Here is an 18,060-nt window from a genome sequence, read left to right on the forward strand (position 1 = left end):
CATTCGTAATAATAAAGGGGCGTCTGTATGCGATATTATATATAGCGGAAGAGCGGGATACATTTCGCATCTCAAGATAGACCTCGAGATATCGCCCACGATATCTCCGAAACCGTCCGATGATCGCGGTTTATTAATGAAATCTGATTTGCATACTTCCACTGCAGCGACAAGCAATAGCTGTAACTTGCGCCGACCAATAACTGTCCCGAACTGGTGTCATAAGAAACGGCGATCGGGAGGCATAAGCTTCAGGATCGAAAGCAAACAGATTTTCAAATGGTTATCGAGAATATTGCAATCGAGAAAATCAGTGATCGAGCTAATAAACTTCTGAATTATAGTGACGCTTTTCTGACCCAATTTCGTGGATCATTAACCTCAGGAATAGTTGCCTGAGGAGATTTTTATATCCCAGCAAAGAGAAAATAAGTCACAATAGTTTTCTTCACTGCAAACGAGTATCTATATCTATTTTCTTATTTCTTTTATTTTTTTAGAAAATATTGTAAATCTATACATAAAATAATCTGAAATACAAATAATTCATAGAACAATCAATAATATATGTAGAATGTATAAGTAATAATAGTGAATGATTTTAGCTAAACGTTTACGCAAAGAAGAACTAGGTGACTATTTCCAAATTTAAAAAAAAAAAAAAAAACAGATAAATTTCAGAAACAACTTTGATGCTTATTTTTCTCGACAAACAAAATGTTAGCTTCTAACAGCATAAATCAGCTTATAGTAGTAAAATTTAATAAATAAAGAAACAAATTTCACAGCAATTTGATATAACTCTATGACATAATTTCTAGAGTGGAGATGACGAAAGAGAATCGTAAACATACCTTCTTCATGCGACTCGTTTCCTTCTTTTGAGGAAAAAGTGTGAGGTTGGCTCTCTCGTTTTGTCACAAGATACGTCTCTCTTTGAGTCTTTTTAAGGTGGCCTCCACTCGCGTTAAAATATTTGAATCTCGCGATGTGCCGCACTACGTCACGCGATACGGTCTCGTTTCGCGGCGGCACTTTTCCGCGCGGTCGACTGCGAGGAGCCAAACCGGTCTGGAACGAGTCCGTGGAACGACGCGACACGACGAGCAGATGAGCGTGGTTGGCGTCACTGTCAGGTTTCGGCAATTAAATAGCAATTGGGACGGAATGGCAGGGCAAGTGTATTCGCCCTAAAATTGCAGGACGATCTTTAATTTCTGTCGCCGGGCAACTCCGGACGTTCGAGGTAAACCACTGGGCCCTCTTTGTGAGTCAATTAGAAAGTTCAAAATCAATGATATCAGTTACAAAACAAGTGCAAATTATTGCATACGATTAATGCTTTTTTCGTAATAACTTCAGGTATGAATCTCTCATCCTATAAATTCTTGCCTTACACTATAAGCGTGTAATATATTATTTAATATTAAGCAATATTCTGGGTATATTTTTAGGATATTAAATGTAAAACTCTAGTTAATCTCTAGTAATATTAAATAATATTTCTGAAACATATTAATGTAAATATGTTTTTTTTTTATTAAAGTGAAATGAAATTTACGCAAAAAATAGAATTTAAACGTGCCATCTATTATTAAGAACTTTATAATATATTTCAAGAAATATTCCTTCAAATCTCAAAACTGTATAAATATTTAAAAAATAGCTCATAGATATTAAAATAATACATCAAGAATATTAAACGGACATTAACAGAATATTTCCATGATTAAAAAGTATTAATTAATATTCTCGAAATATTGATAGTAATATTATTTTAATTTTTAATGATATTTGTATAATATTTTAGGAATATTCCGTGCTCATAGGATTTAAACGGATTGAACTACTTGTAAAATTATTTATATCCACGTTCAAAGATTTTGAGCCCTGTAACAATGTCTAACATTCAATATAACTTTTTTACCGGTTGTGAACCGGTTATTGCAGGATTCGCGTATTTCAATAATACACAACAAAAGTTTTATACATAACTTTTTAATATTTCACATTTCCGTGTTCCTACTCGTATGAATAATAGTTTTGTCCTTAAGATTGATTAAAGTTTTATAAAAATGTAATTGCCTCCATGATAAATTCTCTGGCGAGATCGGATGAGAGACATCTCTTTCTCCCTGTATGAGATACGATGATTATTTTAGTACATACGTTGGTAAGCCTGGTCGCTGTCATTACACCCACGATGCTGTGTCGCGACGTAATAGGAGCGTAACCGTAAGAGCGGGCTCATGGCCTCGAACAAGTTTTTCTCTCTTTTTTTTTCTTTTTCGTAGATCTGTGATCGTAATGCATGGGCGCCGCAAGAGTTTCCAAATTAATCGATAATACATCGATTAATCATCGATTAATCACTAATCGATGTACTGTTTAGTGCATTTCAACGCTCCAAAAATGAACTTTTATCATATTTTGCCTACATTCTTAACTTTTTATTTCCTTAATTCTTAACTTCTCATTATCCTTATATTCTCAATTTCTCGCAACACATCGCGAGAGAATCAATCGCAGTAAAACGGAACGATAAACTCTAATACTTTTGATTTTATATGGTTTTGTTAAGACCAAATAATTTTAGACATTTTTATTGAAGACAGAGAAAAATATCTTCGTATCAATGTCGTTTCTGGAAATTATTCGACTCAACTTTGCGTGTTGATGCTGATTCTTATTGACAAGATACTTTCGTGACGCGAAGAGCAAGGGGGAATTATAATTGCATCGCGTTTTGTTGGAAACTGCATCGACCGTACTAGTTCGTTCGCGAGATCTCCTTTTAGATTTTGCTCGATGTTACGCCACTGCACACGCGACGTATTTCGCCTACCACGTGCCTCACGCGGCCCACTCAATCAGAGATACCTGTACAGGGTGGTCCGGAAGAAGAAAATAGAAGTAAGACGCTTCTGTCATCACAATGCATCGTTAAAAGTCGTCATCTACACGGATTGTCCGCGAAGCTCTGATTGTCACGCTCCTTTACGATTTATTTTTTTTACTTTGCAATATTTTATAATTAATTCCTACAAAATTCTGTCAAAAAGTAATTAAACAATGGAAAGATGGTAGTTTGAGATGTGTCAACATTGTATCCAGGTATCAATCGGCGGCCTTAAAAAATTATCAATTCGACTACAGCTGCTACATTTTAGGAGAGAACGCGCACATGCGGTTTTTGGAGCATCACGTGCTTCACGCTCAGAAACACTGCACCTTAAGAAACATAAATTTCGTGGGCTTACCGGTAACGCCGACTCGATTCGCCCGAAAAACCGTACGTGCCCAAGTTGAATCGGGACGCGTCAAGTATCACGTTCATCGGGAAAGAACTGATTTACGGAGGAGCGCGGAGACCCTGTGAAAGGTGTGGAATGGAAAAGGAAAGGAGCGGACCGTGCGCCGAGTTGCAACGCGCGAACTCGATAGAACGCGCGAGACGCTTTTCACCGTTAGTTGGCTGACAGTCTTCCAGAAGTCAACTCTCGTGCTCCTCCGTCAAATTCTTGGAGGCAATCCGCGCTAAGAAGGTTACGATTTTTGTTGCTATTTTATCGCGATAGGAGAGAGAAAGAATCGAACCTCCTAACGATTTAATCCGAGCATCATTAGCAAATGATCGATCGACAACATTATTAATACGACAATTGAGAAGATAAGTGTAACAAGGACATCAAGAAAACAGATTAAAAAAAAAGAAAGTATCATTTCGGTTTAATTTAATTGATTCATAAGAAACTCGTCAATTTATCCATTGTTTTATATTATTAATTTATTCATTGAAAAAAATGCTATAATATGAATTAAAATGTAGTTTAAGTCAATTAAATATCGAATCACGGGCTGTCACAAATATAAATAGTTGATTCATTTAAATTCTATTCATTCATCAATATTTGTTACTGTCTTTACTTTTAATTTTTTGTTTCATTAATACAGTTATTAAATTGATAAGTTATTTTTAATTAGACTGATGCTGTTGATTCAACAGCATTTTTTTTCTCAGTGTAGTATAATAATTTATATTATTTTACTATATTATTTATATTAAAACAAAATTTTCTATTCCTCTTCTATTTTGACCGGCAATGAGTATATTAATTTCCATACACAAAAATTAATATAAAACATAATTAATATATTTCCATACACATCTCAATCTTAAAACGGACAGACAAGTACGTCGGAGCATTGTAATTATTTGACCACCCAAAAATGCGGTGAGAAGCAATTTGAATTTTAATTACTGCGCATGTGAAACGTGCGCGAGACATGGAGGAACGGCGCGGCAGTATTTGTGAGCCGCAAATTGATTTCAGGCTGTCCAGTCGCGGCCTTTTGGCACGGAGCTTTGTGCAAGGCGACACCTTCCCAGAAATACAATCTCGACGGTGCACGTGTGACTTGGAAAACGGCCGTTCTGCTAACTCTACCTGCGCGCACACATGGTCATCTTTCTGCTCCGCGAATGCGCTTCTTCTCTTCTAGCCCATGGCACATGCACTTTCGGCACCCTTAAATGGACGCGAGCCATTGAATCATTCGTGTCCCATTTTGCATTTTAAAATATTAAACACGTCGAAAGAGTTGACAAAATTTACATATATAATTCAAAGTTTCTAAAAATCATTACATTAAAAAAAATTAAATATTAAATCAAATATTTAAAACATTTATTATTAATTATTATTAACTGTTATTAATTAAATTAAATATTTAAAACGTGTTTTAGAAAAGTAAGAATAAAAGAGTTTAAAAATAAATTTTTTTTTAAGTTAATACCTGTGTACATAAATATGTGAAATGAGCAAAAATTTAGCGAAAGAATTCTTTTTCATCAAAATTACTTCTTTGCAACTTTATCCCTTCTCTACTCAAAAAATAACAGAAAAACTTAAAGTTGCAGCCATTTATATTTCTACAGTCTTACAGTCTTACATTTTATAGAAGAAAGCGATTTATATTAGACATCTCAGAGAATGAAAAGTTCAAAGTAGCAAAATTCTGGGCTCTGCGTGGACGCGATTGACTCATATGTGTGCCATTTAATGAAAACGCTCGCCGGTGATTTTTCGACGTGAGTGCAGCAGACACGCAACGCATTATATCTTTCCACGTACGTCTAGCGATATCCCTCGATAATTCCGGGACGCACTTAAATTAATCACGGCTGAATTAATCAGTTGGCCGCAGTTCGACGACAGGCCAATTATATACACTCCGGAGAGCGTACATATCTGCGATTCGTTCGTGCTCCCACCCGACGCAATCGCCGACAGGCGTAACGCGCCGCGGGCGACTTTAAATCAACTGCATCTCGTATAATTGTGCGCTCGCATGTCGCGATGTCGCTCGTTTAATTCGCGTAACGTTTGGATCCGATCGCTCTCTCGCTCACCGCAGGATTAAGTATTCGGAAAGAATTGTAAGCGTGAATCGCGCCGCGCCATGTAGTTACCGCGAGTGATATATATCTGCGATATTAATTACATTCCCTTATCCTATATCCGATATCATCATATGTGAAAAAATCTAACGCGTATCGAATAAGTTGCAAAGGAAAAAGAAAAAATATTGTATATGGTTCATGGTCGTGCGAATTTATATCGTATTGTATTTATGTTCCCACCGTTGCTTTTTTTCAACATTTTGACAAGCGAGAAACGAACATTTCTCGATTACGAAACTTTAACTTCTAAAGCTTCTCAATCCGGATTTCGAAGAGGATGTTCGCTATCGAAATCTCCAAGTTAGAGCCAACTTATGCGGGGTTAAATCGGTAAGAGAGCCAATGGCGCAAGATCGGAGATCGCTAGTGCTGATTAGTAGATCGTGCGAGAGCACGTTCACGCGCGCAACAGAATGCACACGAGACATGCGAGTGCGTTCACACCTCTGTTGCACATTAGCGACACGCGCGCGTTAGCGATGCAAGTTTTTTTCCCGACCTGCACGAATGTCGGAGTCGATTGGTCTTGGAAAGAGGTCAACGTTTTCTCAAGAAAACCGAGTCACTTTTTTAAGATGTCTATTCTCTGTTACTTTGACATTTAACGTTACATAATAATATGATTATACATATTATATATTTAATTTAAATATGTAATACGTAAATACCTGAATTAAAGAAATTCAATTCAAGTTGAAAAATTTAGTCACGTTATCTTTGATTGAAAAAGTTGTTAACTTGACTAAATTTTCCAACGTGATTGAATATCTTTAGTTTAAGTAAATTACATATTTAAGTTAAATATATAAATGTTTAAACTAAAGTTCAAATATTTTATGTGTTTGAGTCAAATACATGAATAGTTAAACTGAAAAAATTTAATAGCTTTAAAACATTTAATTCAAGTTTTAAAATTTAAGTCAAGTTAATAACTTTTTCTCAACATGTATATATATATTTATTTATACACGCAGGATGGTTGTTAAGTGGTCTAAAAGATTTTAAGAAAAATTTCGAACAATTCAAGTTATTTTGATAAAACTTTGAAAAATATGAAAATAATTCGAGTGACTTTCGAAATTTTTGGAAAAAAATGATTTTTTTTTCAACTTTGACATCCTCTATCTTTGAAGAAACTAAGCCGTTCCTGACATACGATAATTTTTGTTTCAAATTAGTGTAATCACTCTTTAAAATCTTTTGTAATATTTAAGAATCATCTTGTGTATACACACAGAATATATTATACATCAAAAATTTTTTGTGTGACATCAGAATATTATGTAGCAATAAAATTGAGTGTTATTCAAAAATGATATTGAACTTATTTTATATAGCAACAATTTTCAACTTCTACGTTGGTCATTGGTTGATCATTTTTTCTGTCTCTTATAATTTTTTGAAAAACGCGTGTTTCCGAATAATTCCTACGGAAAACAATGTCTAACAACGTACAAGGAACTCATTTAACGCGATTTAGTTCACGCATGTTTTGTCAATATTTCAAGTGTCGCACCTCACATTTTCGCAATTTTCGCAAGCGACGCGTGACATTCGTCAAAATACATGACGATATGTAAACCCAAAGCTAATTATTCCGACTGTCGCGTTTCGACACGTTGGTCGTCCGGTACCATTACGACATCCCGTAACTTACACGTCCTTGTTTATCTGGAATGTTAAAAATGTGTAGAACCATATAAACTGTAACTTCTACACATACTGGCTTCTTTCTTTCTCTCCACGTACACAAGGCAGTTAAAGTGTTAAAACTGGCTATCTCAGAACTAGATGAATGCTAAGAAGTAACGTGAACAGAAATGAAAGAAGCGGAGGAGGATAAGAGCGATCCGACGGAGATGCGGACGTCCGCGGGTCAAGGGTCGGGAGTGCCGACCGATTTGTCCATCAGATCTTCGCGCGATTTCGGATTCACAGCATCCATTGTGGATCGCGGCGCGGCGGATAAAGAAGAGGATAAAAAAGCGATCGCACGTATCCTGATCGTTCCGGTCCCTTTCTCTTTCTCGCTCTCTCTCTCCGTCCCGCGCGATCGGACTCGCGTGTGTATACCCGGGTACGGCCGATAAAACCGGATACCCCCGCCAACCGGGAGGGTTAAGTCGCCGGGATGCCTAATGTCGCTACTCGTTACGATTCCCTTATACGTTTAGCGGAGCGTCGTCGCGCGCGAATCGAGATAAAGGTTCGTTCACACTCCGCGTCGTGGCCGGTTCCTGAGCCAGACCGACCGCCAGCTTCCTCGATCTCGCGATCACATCGATTTCGCTAACGAGAGAGAGATGCGCACGACTGAGATACTAAGGGAGAAAAAAATGTATAAGTACAATGTCATCAGTGCGTTCGTTGTTATGAACAAATCGTTTTTTCTGATTGGTTCAATTACATATGATTGCAATTTAAGAAACAAGTTAAAATGCTTATCAAATGAAGAGAAGAACAAATTTTAGCTATAAAATCTATTTGTTTCTAAAGTTCGCAAAAATTGATTATGTTTTACCGATCTAAATGAAAAAATCCTTTTAAGAGTTTATGTCTCTTGGACATTGAGTGGAATGAACGCGAGAGATGACAACGAAAATCGCATCGCACTCTGCGTGGGCGCGAATGCAATCAAAAGTCGCGGAGATATGAGTTCGCGCGAAGAACAAAGCCCATAAACATCCTTCCCTCATCACATGGCAACGATGAATGTTGCAGTACGTCGTGATGGAAAGGAGAAGGGTAGCATGATGAGTCTGTTAAATAATGCGATAATTCATTATCGTGTTTTTTTTATCATCAAAAAAAATCGCGTTAAATCACGGATAGTATTAGATATCATAATTTCATCGCTATTTTACTCTGAAATTTTCGCCAATTAAAATCTTTAAGAAAATGACATCTTTAATAAAATAAATGTTTTAAACAAACAAACAAATGTAAATAACAAAATATCATCATAGGCCCCATAAGCACTACAATATTCATGGAATGTTATACGAACGCGTTATTAAAAATTAAAATATTATAAATAAAGGTTTCGAGAATATTATTCAATATTTTTAATATTATTTTAATATTTATTATATATTGTATTATGTTATATGTGTGTCCATTTTTATGTAATATTCATGGTATATTAAAATGTTCTACAAATATTATTTTGGTAAAAAATTGATGTGAATTATTATGCATAAAATATTCATAAATTTTATAATTATCATATTTAAAAGTAATAATATTCCGATAATTTAAAATACTCAAGCAAATAATATTACTTAATTCTCATACAATATTCATGTAATGATAATATTCATATAATATTCAGATAATATTATCAGGAGTGAACACATAATCACTTTATATTAATATTAATTAATCTTTCAGGAATATAATTTAATATTAAATAATATTGTAGGACTTATAAAGTCTTTAATAAAATAAATGTTTTAAAGAAACGAGCTAATGTAAATAGCAAAATATCATCATGAATGAACTATTCTAGTCTATCAATTGATGAATAATGATTAATTGGATTTATAAAAAAAAAATTAATACGCATTGTTATGCTTACACAACGCACAATCTAAATATGTCCGAGTAAGATATTTAATGTTTCATCAAAACAAGATTTCTTGTCTTGAAGAGCATTTCTTGTCTTGTCTTGATTTTCAAGATAAGAAACTTTAATTTTCTTGTCTTGATCATTTCTTGATATTGCATTTCTTGTCTTGAATTCAAGACAAGAAACTTCAAGAATTCTGTATTTCGTGAAATTTCTTGATTTTTTTATACATATTACAATTTAAAAAATACTCATCTATTTTACGTTAATATCATCAAAATTCCCGACAGAATCATAAAAACTTTTTATAGAATTGAAATACGCGTAAAAAGAAGAGATTAAAAATATTTCTCAAATCATTTATCATTTTTTATATCATGAGATTACTGCCGAATATAGCGATTTTAGATTATTAAATTCCTGACATAAATCATTTCTTGTGACATTTAATGATAATTAATATAATAATTATAATAATTATAATATTATTATAATAAATATAACTGGAACTGTTAAAACCTATTCAAAATTTTTCCAAGTATTAAAAATGAACAATCGTCACAGAAATTCAAGAAATTTCTTGATTTCTTGTCAAGAAAATCTTGGTCTTGATAACAATTTCTTGTCTTGTCTTGAAATCGATTTCCAATTTCTTGTCTTGATCTTGTCTTAATTCAAGACAAGATCAAGACAAGATTTCTTGAATTTCTTGATCTTGATGAAACACTAAATATATTTACTCGAGCAAAGATAAAAATGACATAAATACAACAAGGAAAAATCGATTTTGCGTTCGTGTACGCTGAGTCATTGATAATGCTACATTGCGTATACATCCGGCGTTAATTTGGTCAAGTTTAGCTAAATGGAAGAGGACGAGATAAGAAACTTGGTGCATGCGAGACGTTCCGGTCTCGCGAGCGAACCTGCGCCGCCGCAGGCGATGCGGTTCTCCTTTAAAATTTCTGCACGTGCAAGAGAGGCCGCGGGAAATCAAGTTCAATGGCGTCTCGGATGAAGATCTAAGCTGACCGCACACGCGTACGGTCCGTGCGTGCGTAAGACGTAGTACATGCGTAAGAACCTGCCCCGAAGAAGCGCGTCGCGCGACTCTAGTGCCCGGGCAGTTGCGTGTAGGCATAAGGTATATTTATTCTTTAAAAGAGATAAAAAGAGAGAGATAGAAAGACAGAGGAGGAAAAGAGGGAGAGAAAATAATTTTACTTAAAATTTAATTCCATTAAAAAAAAATATGAATAATTATCTTCAAATTGAATGTCTAAAAAATTCGTGATTTCGATAAAGAAAAGAAAGACTTTACTTTTTCGTGGGATTGCTACATGTCTATATATGCTTCACGCAAGATATTATCGCATCTCTTGATCTATTTATGTATACGTATGCATGTACATGTGTGTGTATTCTCGCATACAAATTGTCCCACCGTACCGCGGACTTTCCTATTAACCCTGACGACGCTAACATATTTTCTGTGCAAAGACGTGCGTGATGTCTGTTGTACAAGTCGTTCCTGCTATTAAGTTTCTCTTCAACTCCTGATGCTTTATGAGGGAATATTTGTTACGTTTTCATAAAAAGATTAATAGGCGATTATAATATTCTTTATTGGGGTGCCCTTAACTCTCATACTCTTGCTTTTCGCAACCTGTTTTCTCCTGTACACCGAGAAAAATGATTTTATTATATCAACAAGACATATATTGAATGCGTTTTGAAACCAAGCAGACTTTCTGGTTATTATAATAGGAGAGATTTTATAATCAAAACATTAAATAGACTTTAGTATAATCTGATAACTCTTACATGATTTCTGATTTGTCTGCTTTTGAATAGACATACAGATTGAATTTACCAGATTGTCTAGCATGTCTAGATTTTTAAGAATGTTTTAAGGATGCTATACAATACGAGCTAACAGTTATCGAAATTTAAAAACTAATGGCTTCTCTAGGTTTGCTCTTTTTCTTAACTAACGACAACAAATTTTAGTCGGAAATGCCCGAAATTTTGGCCCTGAAATTAGCTGCAAGAACACAATGAAAAATTTAATTTATAATAATTTGTGCAAATTACTATATTTTGCTGCAGTTTTAAATAAATAAATAATAAGAGGATCTAAATGAATTTTTGCACGTATATTTATTAAAGTTTTATTAATATACGTAAAAATTTGGATTTAATTGTAAATAATACTTCCACATAAAATAAGCACTACAAAACGAGATTTTACGTAAGAATTAAGAATAAATAAGAAATTAAATAAAATTAAACTTTTAAACCAATAAGTGAATTGTGCTTAAATTTTACACAGATACTCAAACGTAACACTAGAATGTTCTATAAAATTTGTCTATTTTTGGTAATTTTGTTTTGAGATATGATACATTCCATACATCTTTAAATAATGCAAGAAAACTTTCTTCAATGCATATTCTAACAGCGAAGGAAATTTATATATGCAATCGAAATTTATCGAGTACGATATCATGTATGCGTTAAATCTTTCTTTACCATCAAGTTTTTTGTTGTACACATCGGCGCGATAAAAGTGAACGAAACATTTTTCATTATCTAGTAGGTGATCCCCACGAATCGATTTCCGTGTACAAGTTACATAAGTAACCATAATAAACCACTAAAACAGTTAAATGGCACTAAACGTACTGACGCATTTACTGAAGTGCGTTATGTTAACGTTTTGATAACTGTTATCTCTCTCACGTTCGAAAAAATATTCAACGCCATCCATTACGTTCTGTTGGGTCGCCCTCGGCGTTTCCGACGCAGAATCAGAAAGCAAGAAGCGTAGCGTGTGCACGCCCACGTACCCAGCCGAGGCCCACGCCACCAGGACCGTAAGTATCGTGGTGGCCGCGATGTCGTGCAGCCGGGAACGCCTGTCGCACACACACACACAAACACAAACACACACACACACACACACACACACGTTTGAAGAGACACAATCCAGATATCTATTCCGAACGTTAGTCGTCGCCGAACCGCGGAAATGCCTCTCGCCAAGGTGGAGGATCAGCGTTTTAAATGTGCGCGCGTGATCGCGATCGCGAGGCACATCGAGATCGAGCGGTCGTTTGTTCGTCTTGAGCGTGCACGCGGAATCACGAAGGCGATGCGAGCGAGCGAGCGAGCGAACGAACGAATGAACGAACGCGAAGGGCTCCCTTCCTTGCACTTTTGTTCGCGATCATTGATTAATGTTACGTTCAAGTTCTGGCAAAATTCAGTGATTCAAAATCAAAATTTTAACGAAAAATATCGGAATTTCCAAAGCTTAGTTGATCTTTAAGTAAGTAATAATCTTTGTTTGACAGAAAGTTGAAACTACGAAGTTTGAGAACTTTCAAGAATTTACGAAAATAGAGATTTTTCGATATTTAAAACGCGAGCACTCAACCTTTTAAGATCTGAACATCGATTCATCGTATAAAATTTTTTTCTTTATAAAATGATCTGAAAGGAAACTCCTGATAAAAAATTTTATTGAGGAATAAAATTAATCTTCAAAAAATACAATTTTCTGAATGTACAAAATTATGTAAATTTACGTTTACATGTGTGCCTCAGCCACAGAAATTAAATCTTTCATATAATTATGAAAGTAATGACGAAAAGCCAATCTTATATGTTACACAAAATTAAATGTCAATGAATTTACTTTACAAACGGTTGCAATAACGGTTTGTTTATTGAAAACATGAATGTTTTTCGAATTAGGTTGTCAAATCTAGTTTCATCTAAAATAAATTAAGAATATTACACTAATAAATGTATTAATTACTCATTATGTAACACTTGAAAAGCTGTCGAGTAAATGTACATAATTATAATACGTACATTTAACCTTAAAGGGTTAAGGACATAACAGATTTCACATTTAGAAAGCGAGAGCTAACTATCCTAATGTGTCTGCCAAGGTACAACGGTGACCCTTGTACATCGTTAGAAAGAGCAATTTTTAGGCTGGTGTATAAAGATCCAGACGGGAGATTGGCCGCTTGAATTTTCGCTGAGACGTAGCGTAAAAGGGCAAGGAGTACATACGATACGCACACACGTTCGTAAGAAAGAAACGCGCGCGCGCGCGCGCGCATTCGGTCGTCACTCTAAGCTGCATCCGGCAAAGCGGTGGTTTTTTGCGCCACGCCGGGTATTGCATCCTTAAGCTCCGCCACTTGTCTTGGAAGTGGTCGAATGGTCGTCGTTTTGCACGCGAAGTTGCAACCCGCGAGCGAGCAGAAGCGAGGCGAAAAGTTACATCTAACGAAGGAGAAAGCACGAAGTCTGAGAATTTTTCGGGGTTTCTTTTGATGGAATGTCTAGATCCTAAGCACGTGTCTACGCTCTCTAAATCTCGTAGACTGAAAAATCACTCGCAAGTTGCACAAGCTCAATTTTCACTCTTTCAGAGCGATGTTTTATCCTACGAGGTTTAAAGAATAGAACTATGACGTACATATATAGAGAGAACTCAAAATAATGAAGTTATGTTGCAATCAATTGTTGCTTCATTAAAAACTCATTAATTTCGTTTATTAAAGAGATGGGCAACAAACTTGTAAAGATGACACAAATTTTAACTCGATCAGTGATAAGAATCCACGATAAGAAATGATTAAAATTCCATTTCCAATTTCTAAGTTCTGTTTAGAGCTCTGAGCTAATGTTGTGTAATGTGATACTTTAATGATCTTGTTGTTGAAAATCAAACACGTCTCGTTTTCTTCCTTGACGTTAATCTTCTATACTTTAAACGTCAAACGATCAATACTCTTATCACATGATATCTAGTGCTATGCACTAATATTGATCGTGTAAGGGATATCTTGGACTCTATCTTGAATTCGTTCTTGAAATCATGTACTACATTAAAACATATCTCTACAGTTGAAATGAAAATTATTGCGTTGCAATAAATTTCTTAATAACGACGATTTATAAAACACTTATTATATCGACATTAGTTTATTAATATTTAAACATTGCTGAAAAGAGTAGCATTTCAATTTCAATTGAGTAATAATACTCTTTAGATGAATCATAATTTAACAGTTTTCAAAATAAAATTATATTTATAATTTTATATGCCGCAAATTTAACTATACATTACATACATTTTTATATGTTTATTCGTGTGTGCACTTTTTTTGTTTTTTTTTTCGAACGTTCCTCGTATTACACGAGATCAAAGATAAAATTCAGTCACGAATCATCGCGATCGTCTAAAATAAATTTAAGGTTGAGTGCTAATCAGACGTATGACTCAAGATACAGCAATAATGTTTATAACTCACGAATTAGTATTAGTACGATCTGTTCAATGACCAAAAGATGTATTTATTTATTCTACATTATATTTACGCACGTGTCGATCGTCATTCACTTCCCAGAGCTAAGTACGGTATATTTTCGCACAAGACCCGAGACGAATAAAAATCGAGTGCAACTACTTCGCGCGTCGATTTATTACAGGTGATTGATCCTGGCGACTATTATACTCGAGTTAGCTTCTTGACCTTACGGTAGCCGCGTCCCTACGCACATAATGTCTCTATTAGGCTTTTTGTCATTACGAAATAGCGCATTTTCTACGGGCGAGACTTTCTAATTAAGGTAAAGTATATTGCGCCACGCAAACGCTCTCTTCAATTTTCCAATGCGGAAAGATAATCAATCCGGAAGAATACATTAGAAACATTGCAGGAAACACGACACGGTGATCGAGTCTTCGCGCGAAGAGAAAACTATAGCGAATTTATTCACCATAAAGGAAGTGATTAAATTAGATAGAAGAGATAGAACTCTAATCGCGGCGCAATGAATTTATAAATGCATACACATACTTGCATATGTATGTTTATGAATAATTTTAGAAATAATTTGTAAACATATTATAAACGCACATGAAGCATGTCAGAGAATTTATACACATATAATATACCTACATATGTTCCAATTTTTTTAGAAAAAAATAGTACGTTAAATAGCAATTATTATAGATTTTATATACAATAAATAACAATTAGATATAAGTTAATATTTTTAAAATTAAATAAAGTTAAAGTTAATAAATTATAAATTAATTTATTTACGTTAAAAGTTGTATGAAAAAAAACTAACTCAGTTAAAAATTGCATTAAAATTAAATTAAATTAAAAGTTACTTTTGAAAAGTAATTTACATTAAATTAGAAATAAATGTTGTAATTTTTAAAAATTAGATTACTCCAAATAACAAAACAATTGTCTATAGTTCAGCAAATCTATTTAATATTTAATTTGTAATTTATATAAACAAAGAGATATTTTTTTTATTAAATTATTTTTTTACGTAGATAAATGTTTAATTTAGAAAAAAGTTAATAATAAGTTAACTTATACGTGCTCAAAAAAACTAAATTGAAGTTAAATTCATTTGAAATTTACAACGCTAAATTATGTAATAATTATTAAACTTTAACTTTATTATTTAAATTTTATAAATTTTTAACTAATCTCTATTAAACTCTAATAAATATATTTCATTATTTATATAATTAAATAATCAATATACATACAAAAAATATGTTCATAGTATATGTAATTATATATACTATAAAAATATTATACAGCATGTGCATAAAGTATGTAACATAACCTTATGTTAAAAAAAAACACAAGGTTACGTACATACTTTATGCATATGCCGTATAATATTTTTAACAAAGATTCTCTTAATGAATAATTAATAACCAACAAATGTTGACAAAGGAATCACAAAGCAAAGTTTTTGTTCCCTTTTTTACCAGTTGCGAATATTCTAATTCTTTAGAAATTAAAAAATATATATACTATTGCCCCAAGATTCAGTCTTTTGCACGCTTCGACGCTTAATATCTACGATACGATAGCCTTCTTCGGCTGTACTTTCTATATCTATTTACGTATATACCTTTTTCTTTCCTTTCCCGATCTCTAAATGCGAGCGGCAGCAACGCTGGTTCGTGCAAAGTGTACGAAACGTAATAAACTGCGAAGGAATCGCTCTGGGTATCCTGCGTTTACGCGCCGCGGCATGTTGCGCGAGAGCTGGAGCTCGATTGCGTCAAACGGATAAAAAAGCGCCGGGAGAAAGACGATTGTGCGTTATTAGGCGCAATGAACGCGCGCGAGACGCACGTTAATCCGGGTCGTCGTCAGTTTCGAGAGTGCGTGCAAGCCCGCGCTTTTATTTCTCAAGCCAACGCGACGCGACGCGACGCGACGCAACGTGGGACGTTCGGGCCACTACTGAACTGAAATTGCGCCGAGTGCACGCATGGTCTCGCAGCTAATTTCAAGCAGCAATGCGTACATAGCCGAGGCATGCGCGGTTGTTGGTACACGAGTCGCAACCGCAGTCCATGAATAATAAATATAATAAGAAAAAAACATGTACAATATATGCGTACATTCTTTTCCATGTACATTCGCTTATATATTGACTTGTGTCACTCACCGAAAAAGTCCTCCCAGCTAACCGAACCGTCGGAGTCCACGGCGTTGGCGGTCGCAGCTTCCGCGTTCGCCTCGCTGCCCATCGTGACACGCGCGTCCTTCGTCGAGCAATCCCACGACGTCGATCGTCAACAAACAAAAGGTTACACGGCGTTGCTACTCGCGCGACGCGCCACGCGATCATCGCGCGTATGTCACATCGCGCGCCGTCTCATCGTTCGATCGTACCGAACGACGTGATCGCGCGTCCGCGAACGCGCGCCAATCGCGACTGACATGTTCTCTCAGCGCCGAAAGTTTCGCCGCGCGGAAAAGGGTGAACGATCGACGGGGCTGACGAACGGAGCGTAGCGCATATACGTGCGCGCCGGGCGAAACAACGCGACTGACACACAGCCGGCGCGGCGCGCCGAAACTCGCGCGCGAGAAGGGTGAGAGGATCGCAGCTAGGCAAGCTATGCGCATCGCACACGACGCGGTCGCAGGATGAAACGCGACTGACACCAACGGCCAACGCGCGCGCGGCACGGCGGAGTGCCGCGCCGCGCGCCGAAAATCACCGAGGGTGAACGATCCCGCGGACCACCGGAGCTCTCTCCCTCAGAATTCTGCGAAATATTTATTCTTCATAATCCCATTTCGAACATTCCGTGTTTCTACAAGATAATACAAATTTACTTCGATCTGCATGTACCACTCATGTATTTCAAATAACGTTATTTAAATATGTATTTCAAATAAAATAATTTCTTCGATAAATCGATTGTTACTCTAGAGGGCGGCGCGTTATTCAAAAATATTAAAGATATCATTTTATCTTTGTTGTTTGATGTTAAACAAGGATGAAATATTTTCTCTATATATCTAATAATAATTAACATATTCATAATATCTAGTAATAATTAATATAATTTATATGTATTATTTTTAATTCATAATATGCTAGGAACACTAAAAATACTAATTGTAAATTAATTTGAAATGAGATCACTTCCGAAAGGTAATACACATCGCTGGAATTTTTTTCGAAACTGTCCAAAAGCGATATTACAGAAGAATATATCTGAGATGAGAAAGTGGAACCGAGAGATACGCATTGCGTGGAATATTAACGAGCGGCATGACGTCTTTCTCGAAATAAAAGATCTTCTCCCGAATATATATATTGCTCAACCTAGGCGCCGTGAAAGTCGCTGCTACACATTCTTACGACCCTCCTCCCTTTCCCTTTACTTCCTCCGCGTGTCGGGTTGCGTTTATTTTTTGGAGGAATACACGCACCTACACGCACGCATATATTAGGAGCCCGCTACACGCGCATGATGCGTCTACGGAATCACCGGCGTTCTATTATTAGACAGCCGGCGTTCGCCGTTGCATCCCGCGACGCCGGGATGAATGGAGAATGCTCTCTGAACATTATTATAGGATGCCGCCCCTTAATCCGTTACGAACAAAAATTGTCTTAACTTTTTTTGGAAAATAAAAATATTAAAATAAGATACGCACGA

General features: G+C 35.6%; 1 protein-coding gene across 3 annotated transcripts in view; it reads right to left on the reverse strand.

The window, feature by feature from the left end:
- Positions 1–17,089, reverse strand: part of LOC105197869 — a 46,563-nt gene extending 29,474 nt beyond the window's left edge. Inside the window, exon 1 of one of the 3 annotated variants that reach the window (XM_011164456.3) lies at positions 16,551–17,089. In XM_011164456.3, the coding sequence (XP_011162758.2) occupies positions 16,551–16,632 (82 nt within the window). In that variant the 5' untranslated portion in view covers positions 16,633–17,089. Of the gene's footprint in view, positions 1–854; positions 1,073–16,004; positions 16,488–16,550 lie in introns of those variants that run through there. The other 2 variants (XM_039454098.1, XM_039454099.1) reach the window with 2 other exon arrangements.
- Between the last annotated feature and the right edge of the window lie 971 nt (positions 17,090–18,060).

Source organism: Solenopsis invicta, chromosome 10 (genome assembly GCF_016802725.1).
Source record: "Solenopsis invicta isolate M01_SB chromosome 10, UNIL_Sinv_3.0, whole genome shotgun sequence".
Lineage (NCBI taxonomy): Eukaryota > Metazoa > Arthropoda > Insecta > Hymenoptera > Formicidae > Solenopsis > Solenopsis invicta.